This window comes from Aquarana catesbeiana, linkage group LG04, assembly GCF_042186555.1.
Source record: "Aquarana catesbeiana isolate 2022-GZ linkage group LG04, ASM4218655v1, whole genome shotgun sequence".
Taxonomy (NCBI): Eukaryota; Metazoa; Chordata; class Amphibia; order Anura; family Ranidae; genus Aquarana; species Aquarana catesbeiana.
In genome coordinates this window covers 371,990,947-372,013,993 of record NC_133327.1, presented here as the reverse complement: position 1 = coordinate 372,013,993, position 23,047 = coordinate 371,990,947, and the positions used below count along the sequence as shown (strand labels likewise).

The following is a 23,047-nucleotide window of genomic DNA, read 5'->3' as shown; positions in this document are numbered from 1 at the left end:
CTGTGATGCGTCGGGTCCGGAAGACCCGACGGTCATGGACATTCCTGGGTGTGTGCCCCAGGGGGAGCGCTAGAAGTGCGATTCTGGGAGGACGTCATTATACGCCTTCCCAGAATTAGCCGACCGAGCTGTAGCCGTCATTCGGCTATGTCCCGGTCCGCAAATGGTTAAGAACGTTGGTATTGTAGGTTTTTATGTGCGTTGGAGTGGGGGCAGGGGCTCTTTAATTTTTTTTATATTGCATTTTATTAAAACTTTATACATTTTTTTGAATTTCACTTTAGTTTTTTTTTTCTGAGACACTAACAAGCCAGGACAGTACAAATACCCCCCCCAAATGACCCCTTTTTGGAAAGTAGACATTACAAAATTGTCATATTAACAGGTTATTTATTTCACATGGCATATGCATATTTGCAACTACACCCCAAAATACATTCTGCAACTCCTCCTGAATATGGCAATACCACGTGCAAGACTTTTTCACAGCCTAGCCACATGGAGAGGCCCAACATGCAGGGAGCAACATCAGGCATTCTAGGAGCATAAATTACACATCTAATTTTTTTGACCACCTTTCACATTTTTGAAGGCCCTGGAGCAGCAGGACAATGGAAACGCTCAAAAAAATTACACCATTTTGGAAAGTAAACACCCCAATGTTAATTCTATGAGGCATAATGAGTCTTTTGAACATGTGATTTTTTTTTTTCCACAAGTTTGGAAAATGTGGAAAAAATGAAAACACTTTTTTTTTTACACCAAGTTGTCCATATAGAAAATATTTCTAACACATAGCATGTACAAAGCAAAAATGACACCCCAAAATACATTCTGCTACTCCTCCTGAGTAAGACGATACCCCATGTGTGAGACTTTTACACAGCCTGGCCACATACAGAGGCCCAACATGCAGGAAGCATCATAAGGTGTTATAGGGGCATATATTTCAAATCTAATTTGACTACCTATTACACTTTTGTGAGGCACTGTAGTGGCATGGATGAGAACTGATGAGCAGTGATGTTAAACCACTTCCTCAAACTGAATCTATCTAAAACTGAGCTTCTAATATTCCCCCCCCCCCCCCCCCCCACATGCCCCCTCCCCTGACTTCTCTGTCAAGATCAATGGCACATCTATCAGTTCGTCCCCACATGCCAGGGTGCTAGGGGTAACCTTAGACTCTCAACTGTCCTTTCAGGCCCACATCCAATCTCTGTCCAAATCATGCCGCCTTAGCCTCCGCAACATTTTCAGAAGACGCACCTTTTTAACTAATGACACCACCAAGCTTCTAATTCTCTCCCTGGTTATCTCTCGCCTCGACTACTGCCACTCCCTCCTAATTGGATTACCTTTACATAGACTATCCCCCCCTTCAGTCCATAATGAATGCCGCTGCAAGACTCATCCACCTTACCAACCATTCAGTGTCCTCCACCCCTCTCTGACAATCCATCCACTGACTTCCACTCACCCAACGAATAAAATTCAAAGTACTAACAATAACTCACAAAGCCATCCATAACTCTGCCCCCAGCTACATCACTAACCTAGTCCCAAAATACCAACCAAGCCGCTCTATTCGGTCCTCCCAAGACCTCCTGCTCTCTAGATCCCTTGTCACCTCCTCCCATGCTCGCCTCCAGGATTTCTCCAGAGCTTCTGCCATCCTTTGGCACTCCTTACACCAATCTGTCACCCTAATCTTTCCATCTTTAGATGATTCCTGAAAACCCTTCTCTTTAAAGAAGCCTATCCTGCTTCTAACTTACACTGTTTTACTTCCTCCATCAGCTCATCCACCATAGCTATTACCTTTTGTATCAATTGACCCTCCCTTATTAGATTGTAAGCTCTAATGAGCAGGGCCCTCTGATTCCTCTTGTACCAAATTGTAATGTCTGCCTTTATTTTGTTAAGCGCTGCACAAACTGTTGGCTCTATATAAAACCTGTATAATAAATTAAAAAAAAGTGTGGCACGGATGAGCAGTGATGTGGCATTGATGAGGTATGGATATGGTAAGGATGAGCACTGATTTGGGTGGCATAGATGTGGTACGAATGAGCACTGATGTGGGGTGGCATGGATGTGGTACGGATGAACACTGATGTGGGGTGGCATGGATGTGGTACGGATGAGAACTGATGTGGGTGGCATGGATGAGCACTGATGTGGGTGGCATGGATGAGCATTGATGTGGCATGGATGTGGTACGGATGAGCACTGATGTGGGTGACATGGATATGGTACGGATGTGCACTGATGTGGGTGGCATGGATATGGTACGGATGAGCACTGATGTGGGTGGCATGGATATGGTACGGATGAGCACTGATGTGGGTGACATGGATATGGTACGGATGAGCACTGATGTGGGTGGCATGGATGTGGTACGGATGAGAACTGATGTGGGTGGCATGGATGAGCATTGATGTGGCATGGATGTGGTACGGATGAGCACTGATGTGGGTGACATGGATATGGTACGGATGAGCACTGATGTGGGTGACATGGATATGGTACGGATGAGCACTGATGTGGGTGACATGGATATGGTACGGATGAGCACTGATGTGGGTGACATGGATATGGTACGGATGAGCACTGATGTGGGTGGCATGGATATGGTACGGATGAGCACTGATGTGGGTGGCATGGATATGGTACGGATGAGCACTGATGTGGGTGGCATGGTTGTGGTACGGATGAGCACTGATGTGGGTGGCATGGATATGGTACGGATGAGCACTGATTTGGGTGGCATGGATATGGTACGGATGAGGTACGGATAAGCACTGATGTGGCACGGATGAGCACAGCAGAAGGTAAAAAATCATTTTTTTTTTCAAAATTTTCAGTCTTTTTTTTTGGTTTATAGCCCAAAAAATAAAAACGCAGCGGTGATCAAATACCACCAGAAGAAAGCTCTATTTGTGGGGAAAAAAGACAAATTTTATTTGGGTAAAGTGTAACGTAATTGTCAAAGTAACACAGTGTCCTTTCTCAAAAAATAGCCTGTTCATTAAGGGGGGTAACTCTTCATGTAGTTAGAATGAAAACCACATGACAAAGAATAATAAATCTAGAGCTTGAGCTCCATGTAGTTTCAGCTGCCCATGTTTGAAGAAAAAGCGAGGCCCAATTGCTGGGCTTCACATTGCTCCAATACAGATGCCGGAATGGAGACTACTACAGGGATACTCAATTCTGGAGATAATAAGAGATCAGAGAACTCCAAGAAGCACTTGGACGTTTCTTCTCTTTCCCTTCCTCACGTTACATTTGTGAGCCACCTGGTAACATTGCGATACCACCTAACAAGGTCAGTATGCTAAGTGAATGCTGTTCAGTATTATGATACCCAACTGACTCACTACAGTACGGTTCTTCTGATGCTGGAAAAGCACACCGAAGAATGAATCAGGTCACGCTGATGTGTATTTGAGCTGTAAATTGTGAAAAGAATGAACCCGGGAGACATTTCCAGGCAGAGAACTCCACTACTTACACTACTCTGTCCAGGGCAGACATCTCGTATTTTCCTCCTCACACACGTGTACACAGCACTTCCGGCTCGTCCAAAATGACGTAACCCAGGAAGCCTCACCATGCAGCAACAAAGCGGAACCATAGAGTTTTACAGTATGAAGAGCGTCTACCATGGAAACTAACTAAGAGAGTCTAAGCGAGAACAAAAGTCATATGGTATCGCGAGGCAACAGTGGCAATGAGGGCGTCTTTAGGCTTTGTATAAATGACGTTATGGCAGATGGTGTGAAAAGTATAGAATTTGCTAGCAGAGGTTGTTCTTTTAAAGGAGAACTCTACTGAGAAGATATGGAGGCTGCTACTGATGATTCTTCATTTTGGACATGCTAGTTACTTTTGACTGTTGATGCAATGGTTAGGAATCAGAAGGAGTAAGGAAATAACATGGCAAAAAAAAAAAAAAAAAAGGTCTTGATTTAAGCATTGCTTTTTATAAATGATTATATTATTATTATTATTCTACAGGATTTACATAGCACCAACAGTTTGTACAGCTCTTTACAACGTGAGGATGATCCATCATGTAACTGGGGAATTGGCATTTATTTTGTTGACTGCCTGTCATAAAAGTTGGAAGGTGTGCTTCTGTAAGGGCTCATTCACATGTGTGGCTGGGGGCCAGTAAATTCACGCGGTTAAAGGGGTTGTAAAACCTCGCTTTTTGTTTTGTTTTTTTATAAAAATAAACATGCCTATACTTACCTGCTCAGTGCAATAGTTTTGGACAGAGCAGCCCCAATCCTCTTTTTTCTGGGGTGCCTGGTCGATGCTCCAGGCCCCTTCTCTTCATCGGGTGCCCTCACAGAAAGCTGCTTTCCTGGGGGCACCCGCACGGGCTTGTTCCCAAGTCCCGCTGCTGTGTCCATTGACATAGACAGTGGGACTCAGCCCAGCCCCCGCTCCTGTGTCACTGTATTTGATTGACAGCAGCGGGAGCTAATGGCTCCTGCTGCTATCAATTTGTCCAATGAGGAGAGAGACAGCGGCTGGAGCTGCTGCGCCCGTGCACGTCGTTGGATTGAGCTTGGGTAACAAAAAGGAGGGGGGGGGGAGCTGCGACACAGAAGGTTTTCCACCTTAAAGCATAGAATGCATTAAGGTGGAAAACCTTGAGGCTTTACTACCACTTTAAGTCGCGGGTTTACTGCCTCCTGACCACCCGCCTACATGGTGACATGCAGCCACTCATTGCTGTACACATGCCATGCAAAGCACAGCATCGCGGACAGAACATAAATTAAACAGCATATGCTCTTTTGGTGGGTGTTGATGCCACCAAATGCAACTTAAGCAGGTCTATGGGGCCACCCTGCAATCATATGCAATAGCAGCGAGGAAGGAATATATCTTCTCCTCACCACCTCTCAATGTCTTTGAAAAGGGATCTGGACAGGGATCACTTTGCAAAAGGACAGCGTTCCTTGCTGCACATCTGAACAAACTCTAAGAGGCAAAGGATACACTACTATGGGGTGTTGGTTGCACGGAAAGCTTGAGATTAGTCAGTTTCACTCAGTGCTTGCCTATGGGGTCTGTGGGAATTCCCTAGTGTCAGGCTGACATTAAACACAACTTGTCATGAGAAGAATGTTGAGGTTGTCATTGATGAGCTTAAAATTAAAATCTCTGGCCATTGCTGCACTCAAGAAAAGAGGACTTAAAGGCAGGTGCAGTATGTTTTCTCCACTGCAGGTGATGCTCAAACCACGGTGGCTTTGCAGAGGGAGAGGAAGTCAAGAGAAACATGGTTACTCTATGGTTTCCTGGGTCACTAGAGCAGTTATCCAATTGGATGCTGACACCCCATGTGACTCTGGTGGCCATCTTGGGTCAGGCAGAGTCTATTTAAGACCCTGACTCCCGGGCTCGGTGTGGATTTGTATGGGGGTAGTGTAGGGACAGGTCATCCATCTGTCAGGGACAGTGCTTAGTGTAAGGGAGAGGTTCTAGACAAGTAGGGACAGTATGGAGTCACACCATCCTTCTTGGAAGCCTCCCCCACTTGGGTACGGACCGACCAGGAAACGTTCTGCCCCTTGAGACAAATGCTGTTGGCACATCTGAGAACTACTGTTACTGATCATCATTGTAAATTTCAATACAGTTCTGTTTTCTGCAACTGGACTTTGAGTGTTTACTGCCACCGCACCATGCTGCACCTTCCCACACTTGATGGTATTTGGCAGGATATGTCTCTTCTTGCAGCACAAAACCATCATGGCTCCATTAGGATTGGTCTTGGTACCTAAGTTTAACGGCTCCAATATTCCTCTTGCTGAGTGAGAGGAAAGACTCAAAAGTGCTGCACGCCTGTATCAGGTTCCCATCTGGCTAATCGCAAAGCTGGATATCAACTCCTTTGAGTTTGATGCCCGCCAAGCAGTGATGGTGGAAGAGGACCGGGGAAACCTGTAACAAAGTGTGGTGTGTCTGGAGTGCCTGTTGAACGTGATGATTCCAGATTTGAGGCAGAGGTTCTTTGTCCAGGGTCAGCAGGGGGATATGCGTGGCTGTGCCGATATAACCACCTCAGACTATCTTCTGAGGGACTAGTCAGTGATTGGAATGAAGGCTGGCCCAGTCAGGAGAGCCTTACAGGAGTGAATCAAAGTGTAACCCGCAATCTCTTTCCATGATATTGTGGTGGATGCAGTTGAGTGCTAACAGGAAGATGCAGAAAGAACTGTGGCATTGACAAGAGGAGACACTGGCCCCTTTACTTCTGTCAGCCATGCATACAGTGATAAGGGAACTCACCCAGGATGTGGCCTGCTTGAAACAAGAAATGTCCTCATTCAAACAGGATTCAGCCCCTTTTTCTAAGGGCAAGAATCCGTTACGGAGGGACCCAGAGGGGAACTGGAAGTGCTGGCGGTGCGGCCGCTTTGGACATATAGCCAAGCTGGCCTGAATCCAAAGGTACACATGGGTCGCTGTTAAACCAATGGCTCCCGGGGCAGACGGACAATCCCCGGAACAGTTAGCGTAAGGTCCCTGTAAGCCAGAGTCCGTGGTCACGCCAAGTCCAGCAGTGACCGCCTTTGTTAATGCATAAGAGGTCACATGCATGATTGACACAGGTTCTGAGGTCACTGTTATGGAGTATGGCTTCTACGCCCCGCAATTTCGGAACACGAACTGAGCTATCCCTCAAGGCGGCCATTAACTTGCCCATCCTGGTAAAAGGTGTCAACTGGATAAAGATTCAGATAGATGACCAGGTGGTGGAGCGAGTAGGGGTCGTGGTGACTCATGGCCTAGTAAGTTTAGCAGTACCTATTGTTCTGTGCATGAACATGCAGAAGGACTTGGACTTTGGCACATCAGCCAAATTTGAGCATTTATCATTTATGCTGGTGCTGTGGCATGAAAGCTTTATGGCTCAACATGATATGGGCATATGAGGCCCTGCCAGAGGGCAGCAAGGACGCAGCTTGAACAGGTGGGGGTTGTCTGCATGCCCCCCAAGCAGAAACTACTTTTGGCACCCCTCCAAGAATTAGTCTGGTTTCTGCCCATCAGGGGTCACAAGAAGCTTCAAGGGGTCACAGTAATGGTGGAACCCCACAAGGACTCAGTGACACCAGGGAGTGGCTGGTTGCTCGCACCTTATCCAAAGTCCACAAAGGAATATAAGGTATAAGATTCACTACAAACCTGGAATGCTTAAAGGGCATGTAGATGCTCTATCCTGCTATCCAGTGGAATGTCCAGGGTAGGATGTGGACTCTAGGCAGGAGGATGTCTAAGTAGCCCCTGTCCTACCCATGGCAGTCACCTCATGCTTCCCCAGGGAGCAGGACATGGTCCCCCAGGCAGAGCCTTCTGAAATTTACAACATTGATCCAGCAGAAGGATCCCGATCTTAGGTGCAATGCTTCATCTTTTGGTGGTGCAAGTTGTCTTCCCGCAAATGTCAGAGACAGTCCGAGCGATCTTGAGACAGTGAGATCATTTTGAGACGTGGGACAACGTGCATTATTGCCAGGCGCGCATTTCTACCGAACAGCAGGACATACTACAGGTTGTGGTCCCCCAGTTGCACATTCTTCAAATCTGTCAAGTGCTACCTGCTTGCGAGTAGGCACTTTGGAGTCTACCGAACCGAGTTCTTGATCAGGAGGCACTACATCTGCCTGCAGCTGGCAGAATGGATCCAGAAGGCTTGTCGGGAGTGTGAAACCTGTTCCATGAATAAAGTTCCTCCTGAAAAGAAGACACCCATGGTTATTACCCCTCAGGGTATCACTATGCCCTGTTTTTGTTGACCACTTCACTAAGTTTGCGGTGGTGGTCCTCTCCAAGGACTAGATGGCCCCGACCATGCTTGAGCTGTTTTGGGAACACATGGTTTACCCATATGGCTGTCCGAAGCATATACCCTTGGACCAGGGCTTGAACTTCTGCCCTAGAAGAACTGCCATTGCAACAGGGGGACCGGGTGTTGGTGAAGAATACCAAAAGTGAAAGAGGCGGGAGCGTGGCCAAGATGGCGAATGGGTCGGACGTCTAGGAGCAAAGCTCTGAGCCAACGGAGGGGAAATTATCCTGTTACCTACTCCTGATCTGCCCGAGACCCCTCTAATTACACCCACCGATGAGCGTAGATGGTCCTCTCTCGGAAAAACAAGGGCAGCAATCGTAACTCACAAAACAAGGGAGTCTTGACCCGTTCCTCTGGTGCGGCCACACACGTGGAGGGAACATCTAACATGGCGACACAGACATCCGAAGCAGACCCAGCCCTCATGGGAGAAGATAGATTCTCAGCCCTAATGCAAGTTATTAATGGATGCCAGGAAGCACTTACTACTAAAATTGACTCCTTACAAATTGAAATGGATCTAATGCGGAAGGACAGTGAAAAGCTTCGCCGGCGGGTGGATGAAGTGGAGACCCGTGTGGGGGATACGGAGGAGGCAGTGAGAGACCACACGGCTACCTTGCACACGGTCCAAGTCCGCCTGAAACAACTGGAGGCCAAATCAGAAGATGCCGAGAACCGTAATCGGCGCAATAATTTACGGATTATCAGCCTCCTTGAAGGGACGGAGGGTCCGGACACCCCGACATTTACTGAACGCCTTCTCCGCACGCTTTTCCCTCAGGTGCCATTTTCAGCACACTTCGTGGTGGAGAGGGCGCACAGAATGCCTCCCAACCGCGGACCTCCTGGAGCACCGCCACGTACGTTCATATTTAAACTGAACTTTAGAGACCGGGACTTGATACTTCGAGAGGCCAGAAAGATGGATGCTATCCGCCATGAGGCAGCCCGCCTCATGTTTTTTCCGGATTTCTCCATGGACACCCAAAAGAGAAGGAAATCATTTGACGCGGTCAATCCCTCAGCTCGAGAAATATTAAATATAGCATGATGTTTCCTGCACGCCTGAGGGTGGTGGACGGCGAATCAATTAAATTCTTCAACACACCAGAGGACGCAGCTCAATGGGTGAACACTCTCCTGCGTGGGTGATCCGGAGATCCTGCACTTAACAACTATGGATCGCGCTTGGGAAACGTGAGTTTGTACCAGCTTAGGGGACTTCTGTGTTTCCTTTAAACACCCCTGGGGACTGGGTAACTTAACACAAGGCAGCATATCCTGGCCTGCCTGTTTGTCATCTAACAGATACTGACTCTGGGATGAAGATTTTCCCTGCAACCTGCTCTCGGTGACTCTTACTCCCTCTTCTTCCCTTCGCTCATTTTGGGGAGGGGGAAGGGGGTGGATTGCTGGATGCATACATTTGCTGTGTTGGATCCCTATGTGGGGCAATATGGGAGTAACGCTTCTGTTGATGACCATGAATATGAGCCCCCTGAGTTCCACACCCCACTATATTGCTATACCAGACGGGACACTGTGTGTGGTTTCTCTTTTTTTGGCCCAGCTGGTAAATCTGACTCTTGAAATGCATTATATACACGGACTGGGGTACAGCGCACATACGAAAGATAAAGACCTGTCGAGGGATCCTCCCCTTGTTTATTTACTCCTGTAACATGTCAATTCACAGGACCAGTTCAAGTTTAGTACCCCTGGCTCGGCCAGGTGATTCCTCTGTTCCGCTCCATTGGCGGCATCTCTGCTGCACCCCCTATACACCGGGTGCCGAGTGTTTAACGCCTACTTGTTATATGTTCACGCTCTCGTAGGGTCAACGACCATGTTTGTTAAGGGGATCCAGGTGCATTTAAGTTGGAATAGATGCACAGGGTGGGGGGGAGTTGGGGGCTATGTTGGGGTTTTTTTTCCTGTTGTTTTTATTGCCTTATATGGTTCCTTTTTGGTTACATATTGGTTAAAGAAGGAATGATGTATGTATGTATGTCACAGATACCGCAGCTATTCTTACAGGTGCCGATGGGTTGCTGGTGGTGGTCACCCCCACAGGGGGTTGCCTGCAGGGATCCGGGTGCGGGACGGAGGTCCACATACCGATTTCAATGTCTCCCCTCCCCCTGACATTGATTTCATGGAATGTGCAGGGGATGAATTCCAAAATCAAACGTGCCTTAGTGTTTAAATTGCTTAAACAGTACTCCCCTGATATATGTATTCTTCAAGAAACACACTTGGTGGGTGGCAGGGTCCTTGGCCTTCGGAAACCATGGGTCGGCCACTGCTACCATGCTACCCATTCCACACATGCCAGGGGGGTTAGTATTCTAATACGTAAATCCCTTCCCTTCGTGCTTTTTGACCTGTATCTGGATCCTGAGGGCAAATATGTGGTTGTACACGCGAGTATAGATGGTTTACCTATGCTGCTGGTGGGACTGTACAACCCACCCCCAGCCTCCATGGTATTCCTTCATAAAATAGTACAGATACTGGCATTACACTCAGCTACCGCTGTAATTATAGCCAGGGATTTTAAAGGGGTTGTAAAGGTAATTTTTTTTTTTTTTTAAAATAACAAACATATCATACTTACCTTCACTGTGCAGCTCGTTCTGCACAGAGTGGCCCCGAACCTGGTCTTCTGGGGTCCCTCAGCGGCTGTTTCAGCTCCTCCCCGCAAGCATTTACCACCTTAATGCGAGCTCCCTCGCATGGTGGTGAGTGCTTGCGGGCGCGCTCCCGTGATACAGCCGGCGGCTATAGCCGCTTGCTGTATCACTCGGCCCCGCCCCCCGGCGCGCCGCGTCATCGGATGTGATTGACAGCAGCGCGAGCCAATGGCTGCGCTGCTTTCAATCTATCCACTGCAGCCAATCAGCGACCAGGCTGAGCTGCAATGAGGACAAGCAGCGAAGATTCGAGGCGTCAGGTAAGTAAAACGAGGGGGCTGGGGGCGGCGGTACTGTCAAAAGTTTTTTCACCTTAATGCATAGAATGCATTAAGGTGAAAAAATTTTTATCTTTACAACCCCTTTTAATATGGTGCCTTGCCCGGATATGGATAGACTGTCTCCCGATCCAGCAACCGATTCTCCACTCTCCCGATGGGCGGCGATGCTGGGCCTGAGGGACGTCTGGAGATGGAAGTACCCAGGGACTAGGAACTACACCTGTAATTCAGCCACATACATGGCGATGTCTCGTATAGACCTCATGTATGTCAGCAACCCAATTCTGTCCAAGGTGCAGGAAATCTGTACTCTCCCGAGGGGAATTTCTGACCACACACCTATTCTCCTGAAAATACATGTGAGGGAGGCTTCGGACGATCACTTGTGGCGACTGTCCGGATATTGGATCTCGGATGAGCGTGTCGAGCCCGTGGTGGAATCGGCTATTACGGAGTACTTGGCCCCTGACCCAGTCGGCACGGAGACCCAGACTAGATGGGAGGGGTTTAAGTTTCACATCAGACAACAATACAAGTCGGCCGTGGGATCGGCACGCTCATCCTCCCGAGCCTCGCTGGTCCAGGCTGAAGCCAATGCTCAGAGGTTGGAACATGACTATACTGAGAGTGGAGGGGAGAGTCAGAGAAGGGATCTGCTAGTGGCCCTCAGAGAAGTACAGCTCCTCAGACTCAATGCAGCTAATAAACAATTACTTTATCAAAGGCAAAGAGTATTTGAACAGGGCGAGAGGTCGGGTCGCATGCTGGCCTGGCTCTCTAGGGAACCCACAAATATGACACATATTGCTAATATTAAAAACGAGTCAGGCAGACTACTATCGGATCCAGGCGAGATTAATGCTTGCTTTGCAGATTACTATAAAGATCTGTATTCCTCCAGAGCCGGTCACACCTTGGCGGAACTTCAGTCCTTCCTAGACAACATACAGTTCCCTGCTCTTTCGGATGATGCACGTGCACAATTGGAAACCCAATTGCTTTGAAAGAGATCCAGAGGGCTATATTCTCTATGCAGGCTGGTAAGACCCCGGGAGATGATGGTCTCCCGGCTGAGTTTTTTAAGACCCACTGTACCTCCTTGGCTGCCAGACTTAGAGGGGTCCTCTTAACGTCCCTGGAGATGGGAACCTTGCCACCATCCATGATGAGGGCGGTGATCGTAGTCCTCCCCAAACCGGGGAAGGACCCCAAGCTCTGCTCATCATATAGACCAATATCTTTGCTGAATGTGGATGCAAACATTCTGACCAAAGTACTTGCCAATCTCCTTAATGCAGTGATACTCTCTCTGATACATGGAGACCAGACGGGCTTCATGCCGGGGAAGGGTACGGACATAAATCTACGGAGGCTGTTCACAGTGATTGACCGGGTGGCTGGGCGGGGGGGTGAGGAGGTGATAGCATCACTGGACGCGGAAAAGGCCTTTGACTCGGTGGAGTGGGAATATTTGTGGAGTGTGCTCCGGAAGTTTGGCCTGGGTCCGGTCTTTCTCTCTTGGCTTCAGATGCTATATTCAAATCCGACGGCCAGAGTTCGGACCAGTGCCGTGCTCTCTGCTTCGTTCCCACTCCACCGGGGCACCAGGCAGGGATGCCCCCTCTCCCCGGCCTTGTTTGCACTTGCCATAGAACCCCTGGCTATCCTCCTGCGGTCCTCAGAGACGGTAGTTGGCATATCAGTACATCCCATTGTCGAGAAGGTATCTATGTATGCTGATGATACCCTCCTCTACCTTTAATGATCCACATCAGTCTTTATCGGCGGCCCTGGCTTTAATAGACTTGTTTGGCAAATTCACAGGTATTAGAATTAACTGGAACAAGTCGGTCCTTTTCCCTCTACGGCAGAGGGGACGTCCCCCAGGTCTTACGGCACCTCTGCAGTGGGTAGATAATTTTAAATATTTAGGTATCCAGATCCACAGAAATCTATCTAACTATCTAGACTCTAATGTATATCCGGTCCTTCAAAAGTTAGTAAAGAAGACCTCTGTATGGAGGAATCTGCCACTCACCCCAATAGGCCGAGTTAATTTAATCAAAATGTCCTTCCTCCTAGGGCTGGGAAAAAAATCGATTTGAATCTTGAATCGAGTTGAGATGTCAAATTGATTCAAATCTTCAAATCGTTTTCTTTAGATTTTTTTTTTTTTTTTTTTAACAGCACTGCGCCGGGCCTGAGGAGCAGCAGGCACGATTTCTCAGGCGAGGCCGCGGCTTCGGCCTAGTCCGCGAGGCCCGATGCTGTGCATGGGTGGGTGGGTGTGTAGGCGGGGTAGTGGGCGAGGCTGTTGGTGGAACGCCGCTGTGTATTGGAGGGCGCTGTGATATCAGGAGGAGGGGGGTGGAGGGATCACAGGGACATTCCCGGGCTGCAGAGAGAGAGAGAGAGAAGGGAGGGTGAGTCAGAGCTGCCTGTATGGTGTGTTTCATGAGATACTGATAGCCATGTGATCACTGCCAGAAAGAATTATTTGTCAGAGGAGAGAAGTCACATCCCATTCCATATATTCACCCTTCTTAAATTACAGTGTGTCAGTATACAGTGATGTAGTGTGTCAGTATACGGTGATGTAGTGTGTCAGTATACGGTGATGTAGTGTGTCAGTATACGGTGATGTAGTGTGTCAGTATACGGTGATGTAGTGTGTCAGTATACAGTGATGTAGTATGCCAGTATACGGTGATGTAGTATGTCAGTATACGGTGGTATACGGTAGTATGTTTGTTGATGCACTTTAATACAATAAAAAAAAAAATGGATTCGAATCGTGAATCGAGTTTTTTATAAAAAAAAAACGCAGATTTTTTTTGGGGGGAAATCTCCCAGCCCTACTTCCTCCCCAAATTTCTGTACGTCTTTAGAAATACCCCCATTATTATACCAGCCTCCTTCTTCACTAATTTAGAACAAACAGTCACGTCATTTATATGGCGTGGGTCGGTACCGAGAGTGGCGAGGTCCACACTTCAGCTTGGATTATCGGGGGGGTGGTCTTGCCCTCCCTGATTTTAAAAAATACTATTGGGCTGCCGTCCTTGTATCTGTGCGGTGGTGGTTTACGCAGGACCAATCTAATCCCTTGGTTAATCTTGAGGCTGCTATATTGGGTTCTTACTCTGAGCTGAGCAATATAGTATACAGGGGGCCTAGATCCACCACACAGATTACTATCCCTATGAAGACTACGGTGCAGGTGTGGAAACAAGTCTCAAGGTATATAGAGGAACCACAATCGATCTCTCCCCACACACCCTTATGGGGTAATCCGTCACTACCCCACCTGAGGATGATCCCTGACCCACAGGTCTGGGCCAGGTTTGGTGTGCGGACTTTGAGGGATGTCATGCCAGAGGGGAGTTTGCTCCCTTTTGGAAGACTTAGGACCAAGTTTGGACTTCCCCCCTGGATGTATTTTAGATTTCTACAGTTAAGACATGCCCTAAAGGCACAGTTTCCAGGCTCTATCAAGATTGAACCACACCAGGTAGATAGGCTACTGACATCACGTGTCATAGATAAAACACTATCTTCTATTTACCTCAGACTAACGTGTGTGGCCGGCTCTGGAGCAAATAGGGCCTTTTTGGCCTGACTGAGGAGGACTGGACGGAGGGCTTACAGCAGTTCATTCCTCTTATGATCTTGGCAAAAGATAGATTTGTAAAGTTGAAATTCCTTCATAGGGTACACTATACGCCACAAAGATTGGCATTAATATATCACACCTCTGAAAAATGCCCCAAATGCACTGAAGGTATAGGCAACTACATTCATATGGTATGGCTTTGCCCAAGAATACAAGAATTCTGGCAAAAGGTAACTGATGATATCGCCTTGGTAAGCGGTATATCAGTTGGGTTAAACCCTTTGCTCTTGTTGCTAGGTATCACAGATAACTTACCCACTAGCACCCACAAAAAACTATCCATCTTTTATATGGCATTTTATGCCAGGAAGACTATTTTGCTTCAATGGAAGACGGCAGTGAAAGTGAAAGAGGCAGTAAATTGGATCCCAAATGGGAACACACCCCCTATCAGGTTGAGCAGCAACCCATCCTTTCGACTCCAGTTTATGAAGTGATATTGGAAGGCCCCAACCCCATCAAGAGACGGCATCACCACAACCTGTTGAGACCTTGTGTCCTGAGTGGTGATTGCTGTTCCAAACCTGCTGGAAATAGAGAGGACTCAGACTCCAAGGTTGTCCCCCCAGTACAAGAAGTTTACAACGAATGGTACCTGCCTCCTCTTGCGCTAGAGCCTCCAGCCCAAGCAGGCTCAGAAGAAGAAACCCCCAGTACCGTGTTTGTGAACAGCCCACAAGCCCCTGTAGGCCCCATTGATTGTCTGGACTCTCTCAAGGAACCGGTTTTAAGCCTGGGTGAAGGAAGTGTGGCTGCTCCTAATGATTCCCATCCACCCGAGACCAACAGCAGAAGATGTCTGTGCAAATGGAGATTCCACAGTGGACAACATTGAAGTTTGCCTCCCCAAACGGTCAAACCATCAGCAGCTTCTTGCAAAGTACTCACGTTCTTTGAAATTTTGCTGCCATTGCCTTAAAGCAGGGGTGTCAGAGAGGTTACCTTCTTGGCCACGGTACTGGCCGCTCTGGTGCGCGCCGGTGTGCGTGCTCCTGTGGGCCCTGATGTGTGTACTGGCGTTCGGGGGCACGCAGGCACATGCGTGCTTGTGCGCGCACCGGTGCGTATCAGCTTGCGCAGCGTTTGGTGCCAATCAGCCTATTTAGGTCTGCTCTGCACTCTGCCTGGTGCTGCCTGATCAACAGCTCCCAGTTCCATAGTTCCCACTGCCTGTTCCTGCGTTCCTGTGTTTCCAGATCTCCTGACGACCCGGCTTGCCTCTGATACTCTGCTGACTGCTGCCTGTACCTGACCTCGGCTTGTTTGACCCCGCTTCTGCCTGCTCCTTCTGTACTGTGTTGCCTGCCTGTTGCCGAACTCTGCCTGTGCCCTAACCTGCCTGCTCAGCTCCTGCTCAGCATCTGTTTGCCTGTGTCCCAGCACCCCACCTGCTGCTTGAAGATCATCTTCCTTCCAGCACCTGGATCCCTCACCAGGCTCTCTTACCATTCCATACTCCTGTGCCTCCTGTCCATTCTACCAGGGGCCCGCAAGTAGGATACGTACGGGAGACCACCCTCTGCCCAAGCGGACTCACCGGTCTGGTAAGTAAAGTCTGACAAGGGGACTCAAACTGGCAACCCTCAAGCTGTTGCGAAACTATAAGTCCCATCATGCCTCTGCCTGTGGAAGTCATGCTTGTAACTGTCAGCCTTGCAATGCCTCATGGGACTTGTAGTTACGCAACAGCTGGAGGGCTGCCAGTTTCAGACCTCTGCCTTAAAGTGATTGTAAAGTATTGTTTAAATAAATAAATAACAAGCATGTCATACTTTTTTTTTTTTCAAAGGTGTTTATTTTTGGATTTTTACAATGAAAATAATACAAAAAAAGATGAAATAATAAAAGAACCAAGAATACAGACTGCTCTACATACATGTATGTCATAGGTATTTAGCTCCATGAAGATATAGCATGAATCATGAAGTAGTACAGCTGTATAAAACAGTAATACCCCAACCAGAACAAAGTCACACCATTCATACACACACCCATACACACATCTGTCACCCACGACCACCAGTAATACAGCATAATTCCGGCACACCTTGTGGAATAAACTCTCACCAGAACGTATACAAATTTCCATCCACATTAAGATATATGTCAAGTAATGTTTGCTAAGAACACATCTCCTCACCTCCTCACTGAGATAGCTGCGAGGAGAGGACATCCCCCCAGAAGTCCCCTGAAACATCCAGCCATGGCTGCCTGATCTTGGTGAACTTCCTAGGGCATGCCCTACTCTTGTATATCAACTTAAATTTTGGGAGAGTCCCATGAACAATACGGAAGAAGGCTTGGGCTGAAGGGGGTTCAGTATCTTTCCAATGCAGTAAAATTGTCTTACGTGCATAAAACAATAAAATACGTATCAACATCCTAGTGTGAGTACGAGGAACACTATCATTTAATACTCCCAGAAGTCCGACCTCTGGAGTTTGCGGCAGCGGTATATGTAGCTTATGGTTGAAAAAGGAAAAAACATCTTTCCAGAATGCTGTAAGTCCAGGACATGTCCAAAACATATGAAAGAAATCAGCAGCAATCCTTTTACATCTAGCGCATGCAATATCTTGACCCAGTCCCATTGCAACCAACCTAGCGGGTGTATAATGTAAGTGATGTATAAACTTAAATTGTATCAGGACATCAGCTGTACTGATGATATCCTGAAAGCATATTTCCACTGCCTCCTCCCAGTCCTCTTCAGAAAGCTCAGGCATAATCCTTTGCCATTTACATTGAGAGTTCTGAAAAGGATCCGCGCCCATCACCTGAAGGCGCCCATAAAAGGTCGTCACAAGTTTGTTTATCTCTGGAAATGACAGAAGGTCCTCCATGGAGGATTCCTTGAGCTCTATGGTCAATGAGCCAAATTGTGTCTTGAGAGCATGTCGCAATAAAAGGTATTTGAAGAAGAATTTGTTTGCAATGCCATATTTAAATCTAATGGATTCAAAGGGCAGTAGTATATTGTCCTCAAAAATATATGAGAGGTGTGTGATCCCAAAACGGGCCCACCACGCCGAATCTGGATGACCATAGAGCTCAGGAATATTCGGGTTCCGCCACAGAGGAGTCTGTGGCGAAATGTCGACTTGGGATTGTGTCAGTATCTTTCCCCCTTCCCTCCAGGCCATAAAGCAAACCTCAGCGGGAGAAAATCTGGAACCACCCGTTTTTTTTTACCTATGTAGTTCGTCCCTCAAGGAGGTAGGGGATGCAAATAAAGATAATAGAAGGGCCGTGGACGGAGTTTGGGGATCAGAGTGCAACCAGTCATGGATATAAGTGAGCTGGGAAGCGAGAAAATAATTCCTTAAATTTGGGCAAGCCAATCCGCCCACAGGCTTGGCCGCTTGTAATGATGATTTGGCTATACGAGGTTGGCTACCGTTCCAAATGAAAGTAAACAGGGCAGAGTCAAGTTTTGCAAATAATTTTTTGGTAAGGAAAACCGGAGAGGCCCTAAAGCTATAAAGAAATTTTGGTAGAAAGATCATTTTAAATATGTTTATGCGACCAATTAAATTAAGGGGCAATGACGACCAGGTATGGAATTTCTCCGTCGTCTGTTGGACTATAGGGGTGACATTAAGTTCCTCGTACCTAGAAAGGTCAGTATGTATCTGGATACCAAGGTACTTAAGGGAGGGCGTCAGTTGAATGCATGACCTCTGTAGATAGTTGTAAGGGGAAGGGGGACCGATAGCCAAGGCCTGCGATTTTTCCCAGCCCACTCGGAGTCCTGAGACCGCACCAAACTCCTCCACCACCTGCATTAGTTTAGTAAAAGATCTTTCCCTTTCATCTAGATATACCAGGGCATCATCTGCGTATAAGGAGATTTTTTCCTCCAACGGGCCCGAGCGGATGCCCCCAATCTCGGCCGTCTGCCGCACAGCCAGAGCCAATGGCTCAATGGCTATTGCGAACAGCAGGGGAGAGAGAGGGCACCCCTGCCGAGTACCCCGTCCTAAGGAAAATGGTGCAGAGATATCCATGTTTGTACGAACCCTAGCTCTTGGGTCTGCATATAGTAAGCGGACCCAGTGAATAAAAGTTGGGCCAATACCCATCCATGTCATAGCTTCCCATAAAAAAGGCCAACTCACAGTATCAAAAGCTTTTAGTATATCTAGGGACAGAACTAGCCCAGGTCACCCCGCACGTGCCGCCTCATGAACATGTAGGTACAACCTTCGGATATTATCAAATGTACTCCTGCCAGGCATGAAACCGGATTGATCTGGTGGTATAAGGGCGAGGATGACAGACTGGAGTCTAAGGGCGAGAATTTTTGCTAAGATCTTTACATCACCATTCAGAAGTGAAATAGGCCTGTAGGATCCGCAATGTTTACTATCCTTACCGGGTTTGGGTATAACCACAATAAGTGCTTCGTTTAAGGATTCAGGAAGCTTCCCTAGCTTAAGGGAGTCTTGAAACAATTTGAGGAGCCTAGGAGCCAGTACCTCTGTATGCGCTTGGTACCACTCCGAAGGAAGCCCATCCAGGCCCGGAGCTTTATTAGAGGGAAGGAGGCTTATGGCCTTGGTGACCTCCTCCAGCGCGATGGGTTTGTCTAGGAGGGACTGCTGGGAGGTGTTGAGTACCGGGAGGTCAAGGGATTCAAAGAAGCCCATAAAGTCTGTCTCTGGAGGGATTTCCGTGCCCTTATATAATGTGGCATAGAAGTCCGCAAAGGTTTTATTAATAGTCAATGCGTTGGATGTAATCGATCCGTCAGGTAAGTGAATTGCAGCAATCGTGGTTCCCTGGGAGTCCGCGTGAGCAAGATATGCCAGGAGTCTGCCATTTTTCCCACCATGTTCATGTATACGAGCTGAGAGGCACAACTGTTGCTTCCTGGTCAAGTCCACCAAGTGCAACTGCAGCGCCCAGTGGGCCTCAGTCAGCACGCCTCTGGTTTCAGAGGAGGGGGCGCCCGCATGACGGGCACGAGCCTCCTCCAAAACCTTCCGAAGCTCATCTTGTGTCCTCCTCCCGGCAGATCTGTAGCTCTTGATTCTAGAAATATAGGAACCCCTTACCACGGCCTTAAAGGCATCCCAAACAGGACCCACAGGAGCAGAGTCAGTATTAAGAGACCAATAAATAGTCATGTCAATCGGGATGCCCTCAGCTATCTCCGGAGTAGAGATCCAGAGAGGGCTGAGTCTCCAAGTTCGAAACCCGGGTCTATGGCCCATAGTCAAATCCACCTGTATCATAGAATGGTTAGATTCCGTCTGGGGGAGATACGCTATGGATTGAACAACCGGTAAGAAATCCTTTGTGGCGAGAGCAAAATCAATTCTGGAAAGGGCTGCATAGGACCTAGACTGGCAGGAGTACACTTTGGCCTCTAGAAATTTCCAGCGCCACAAATCCACATATCCATAGGTATTACACCACGCACGAAGCAACCCGGACTCGGACTTCAAAGGTTTTAATCTATCTAGGTCAGGTTGCAAGACCGAGTTGAAATCCCCAAGAATAAGCATAGGACAGCTAGGCAGATTTGCAAACTGAATATCAAGACCAGAAAACATCGCAGCCGTGACCGGAGGAGGGAAATACACCGCCACCAGAATAAGGGGTGTGTCATGTATCGATACATGTAAAATAACATACTGCCCCTTGGGATCTAGGACAACTTGGTGACACACGAAGGGCAATCCCTTACGAATTAATATGGCTACGCCCCGGGCATAATTTGAGTAGGTAGAGTGGTAATGGTTGGCTACCCAGTGTTTTTTGAGCGCCATCACTTTGGCCCCCATTAAATGAGTCTCCTGAAGACAGAGGATATGTGGTTTACTAAGTTTCAGGGCCGCAAAGATGGATGCTCTTTTAAATTTAGAATTCAACCCGCGGACATTCCATGAGCAAACAGTTACGTTAGACATGGAGTTGCTAGCATGGGTGCATACGGGTCAGGAGGGGTCTGAAGAAGAATCCCTCCCCCTGTCACGGCCACATATACAATTAAGGGTCGCAGTGCCAGACATTCATTCAACCATACATACATCATACATACAACCATACAACAACAGACATTGTCACATTCAATACCCAACAGGGGTATTAATTCCCCTGCCCAGCTCCAAAAAAGGGGAGTGGGCCTATACCCTAAACTTGTATCGTGCCTGGGGCGCATGGCCCGGAACAGGAGGCAGGAAAAAAATATAAGCTCAAAGGCCACAAAAAAAGTCATTAGTCAATTATAATGTTTCAAAAGGAAATAAAATAAGGGGCCCCAAGGCAGCTCGGGCCCGGTTATAAACCGGGACTTGGTACTCTCTCTCCGGAGACAAGTAGGATCCTCCACGGTCAGCACATGTCTGTACCGAAACGGAAAAAATTGCCCATCATAACCAATATAGCAAAAAAGGGGGGGAGAAGGGGGAAGAAAAAAAAAATTATAATGCAGGCAAGGGGATCCCAAAGAGGAGAAGAAACTTCTGTTAAAGCTGTGGAGCCATCATAATGTGGGGATCCGCTTCAGGCAGGAGGCTTGGGAGGGCGGGGTATTGCTTCCCACCAAGACATGGCATCTTGTGGGGATTGAAAGAAATGAGCTTTCCCTTGATATGTGACCCGAAGGGTGGCAGGAAAAAGCATGGAATACTGAATATCTTGTTCCCGAAGTTTCTGCTTGATCCGTTGATAGCTGGCTCTACGGTTGCGAACTGTCGCTGAATAGTCTGGAAAGAGTGACACCACTGCATTATTAATGCGGAGACTTCCTTTCCGCCTGGCGGCCCCCAGGATGGAGTCACGGTCTCTGTAATTAAGTAGACGAATCACCATCGTACGTGGGGGGGTGACCTTCTGGAAGGGGGCGCCCGGGGCCTCGGTGGGCCCTCTCGATCACAAAACAGGGGGATAACTGTTCTCGGCCAAACTCTTGCTCAAGCCAGCTCTCTAGGAAGGCTACAGGGTCAGACCCCTCCACCCGCTCCGGAAGTCCAACCAGGCGCAGGTTGTTCCTGCGTAGGCGGTTTTCAAGGTCGTCGACCTTATCCTCCAAAGTTGTAATCTTTCCCCCATATGTATTGAGTCTAGGTAAAATGGGAGCAATAGTGTCCTCCAAATCACTGATACGTTGTTCAGTCTCGGTAACCCGGCCACGCAGTTTGTGCACATCTTGCCGCATAATAGTTAAGTCTATCTTAAGCCCATCCACCTTCCCCACCAGATCTGCATGGTTTACCTTGATAATGGCCAGGACATCTGCCAGGGTAGGTTCCTTGGCGCCATCCGCGACCGCCGGGCCCGGGGTCGGTACCGGAGGAATGGCTGCAGGGTCCGGAATCTCTGGGGAGGGTGGTGGGGATCCGTCCAGGCCCTCACCGAAGAGATCCGGAGTGGAGGCTGGGGATGAGCTAGGCCCGTGGACAGTATGGCGGCGGCCATCTTGGCAAGAGCGTGTAGCGATGCTCATCTTTACCGGAGGCTGTTTCTTCGTACGCCGCTTTCCCATCAACCAAAATGACTCTCAATGATGCACAAGACACACCTGAAGGGGTTAGGCTGGAAGGAAAACAGGTGCCGACAATGGATGATCAGGATGGAGCAGGATTGTATAGGGAGAGACCGGAGCTACACAGGAACATGTCCGCTCACATCCTGAGCCAGGCCACGCCCCCTAAGCATGTCATACTTACCTGGTCTGTTGCAATGGATTTTGCACAGAGCAGTCCTGATCCTCTTCTTCTCAGGTCCCTCTTCGGTGCTCCTGGCCCCTCCCTCCTGTCGAGTGCCCCCACAGCAAGCAGCTTGCTATGGGGGGCACCCGAGCCGAGCCACAGCTCCATGTGTCCATTCAGACACGGAGCTGCCATTCGGCCCTGCCCCCTCTCTCTCCTGATTGGCTAACTGACTTTGACAGCTGCGGGAGCCAATGAGGAGGTAGAGTCTCGGACAGCCGAGGGACTTGTGGACATCGCTGGAGAGAGATGGGGCTCAGGTAAGTATTAGGGGGTGCTGGGGCGGATGCTGCACACAGAAGGCTTTTTATCTTAATGCATAGAATGCATTAAGATAAAAAAAACCTTCAGCCTTTACAACTCCTTTAACCATGTTTATTGCAGTTCACGTTGTTCTTTCCTGTGTTGTAATGCTGAGGACAGCATCTTTCAAAGAGGGGAGTATTCCGCCCATCAAGACCGACACTGTTGGCACACTTGAGATCTACTGTTACCGCTCATTGTTGTAATCCTGCAAGTGCGCCCGGTCGGGTTGTCTTACCACTGGGCTTGTTGTACATTGCCGGACTTAGATTTCAATACAGTTCTGTTTTCTGCAACTGGACTTAGTGTTTACTGCCGCAGCACCATGCTGCACCTTCCAACAGACTGACAGTTTGCAATGTAGTTACAGTTCCCTGCCTTCTTCCTAAGCGTAGTACAGCACCATTTTCCATGTTGTCCCGGTAGCTTTATGTATTGCTTCAGTATGGAGAAGAAGAGAAAAAATGAATACCCAGCGTGTTGTACAGAACCTT

General features: G+C 48.2%; 1 protein-coding gene across 1 annotated transcript in view; it reads right to left on the bottom strand.

Annotated features, from left to right (window-relative positions):
* Window positions 1-3,640, bottom strand: part of RPF2 (ribosome production factor 2 homolog) — a 45,034-nt gene extending 41,394 nt beyond the window's left edge. The window contains exon 1 of the mRNA XM_073627088.1: window positions 3,518-3,640. Coding sequence (XP_073483189.1) covers window positions 3,518-3,540 — 23 coding nt within the window. The 5' untranslated portion in view covers window positions 3,541-3,640. The remainder of the gene's footprint in view (window positions 1-3,517) is intronic.
* Between the last annotated feature and the right edge of the window lie 19,407 nt (window positions 3,641-23,047).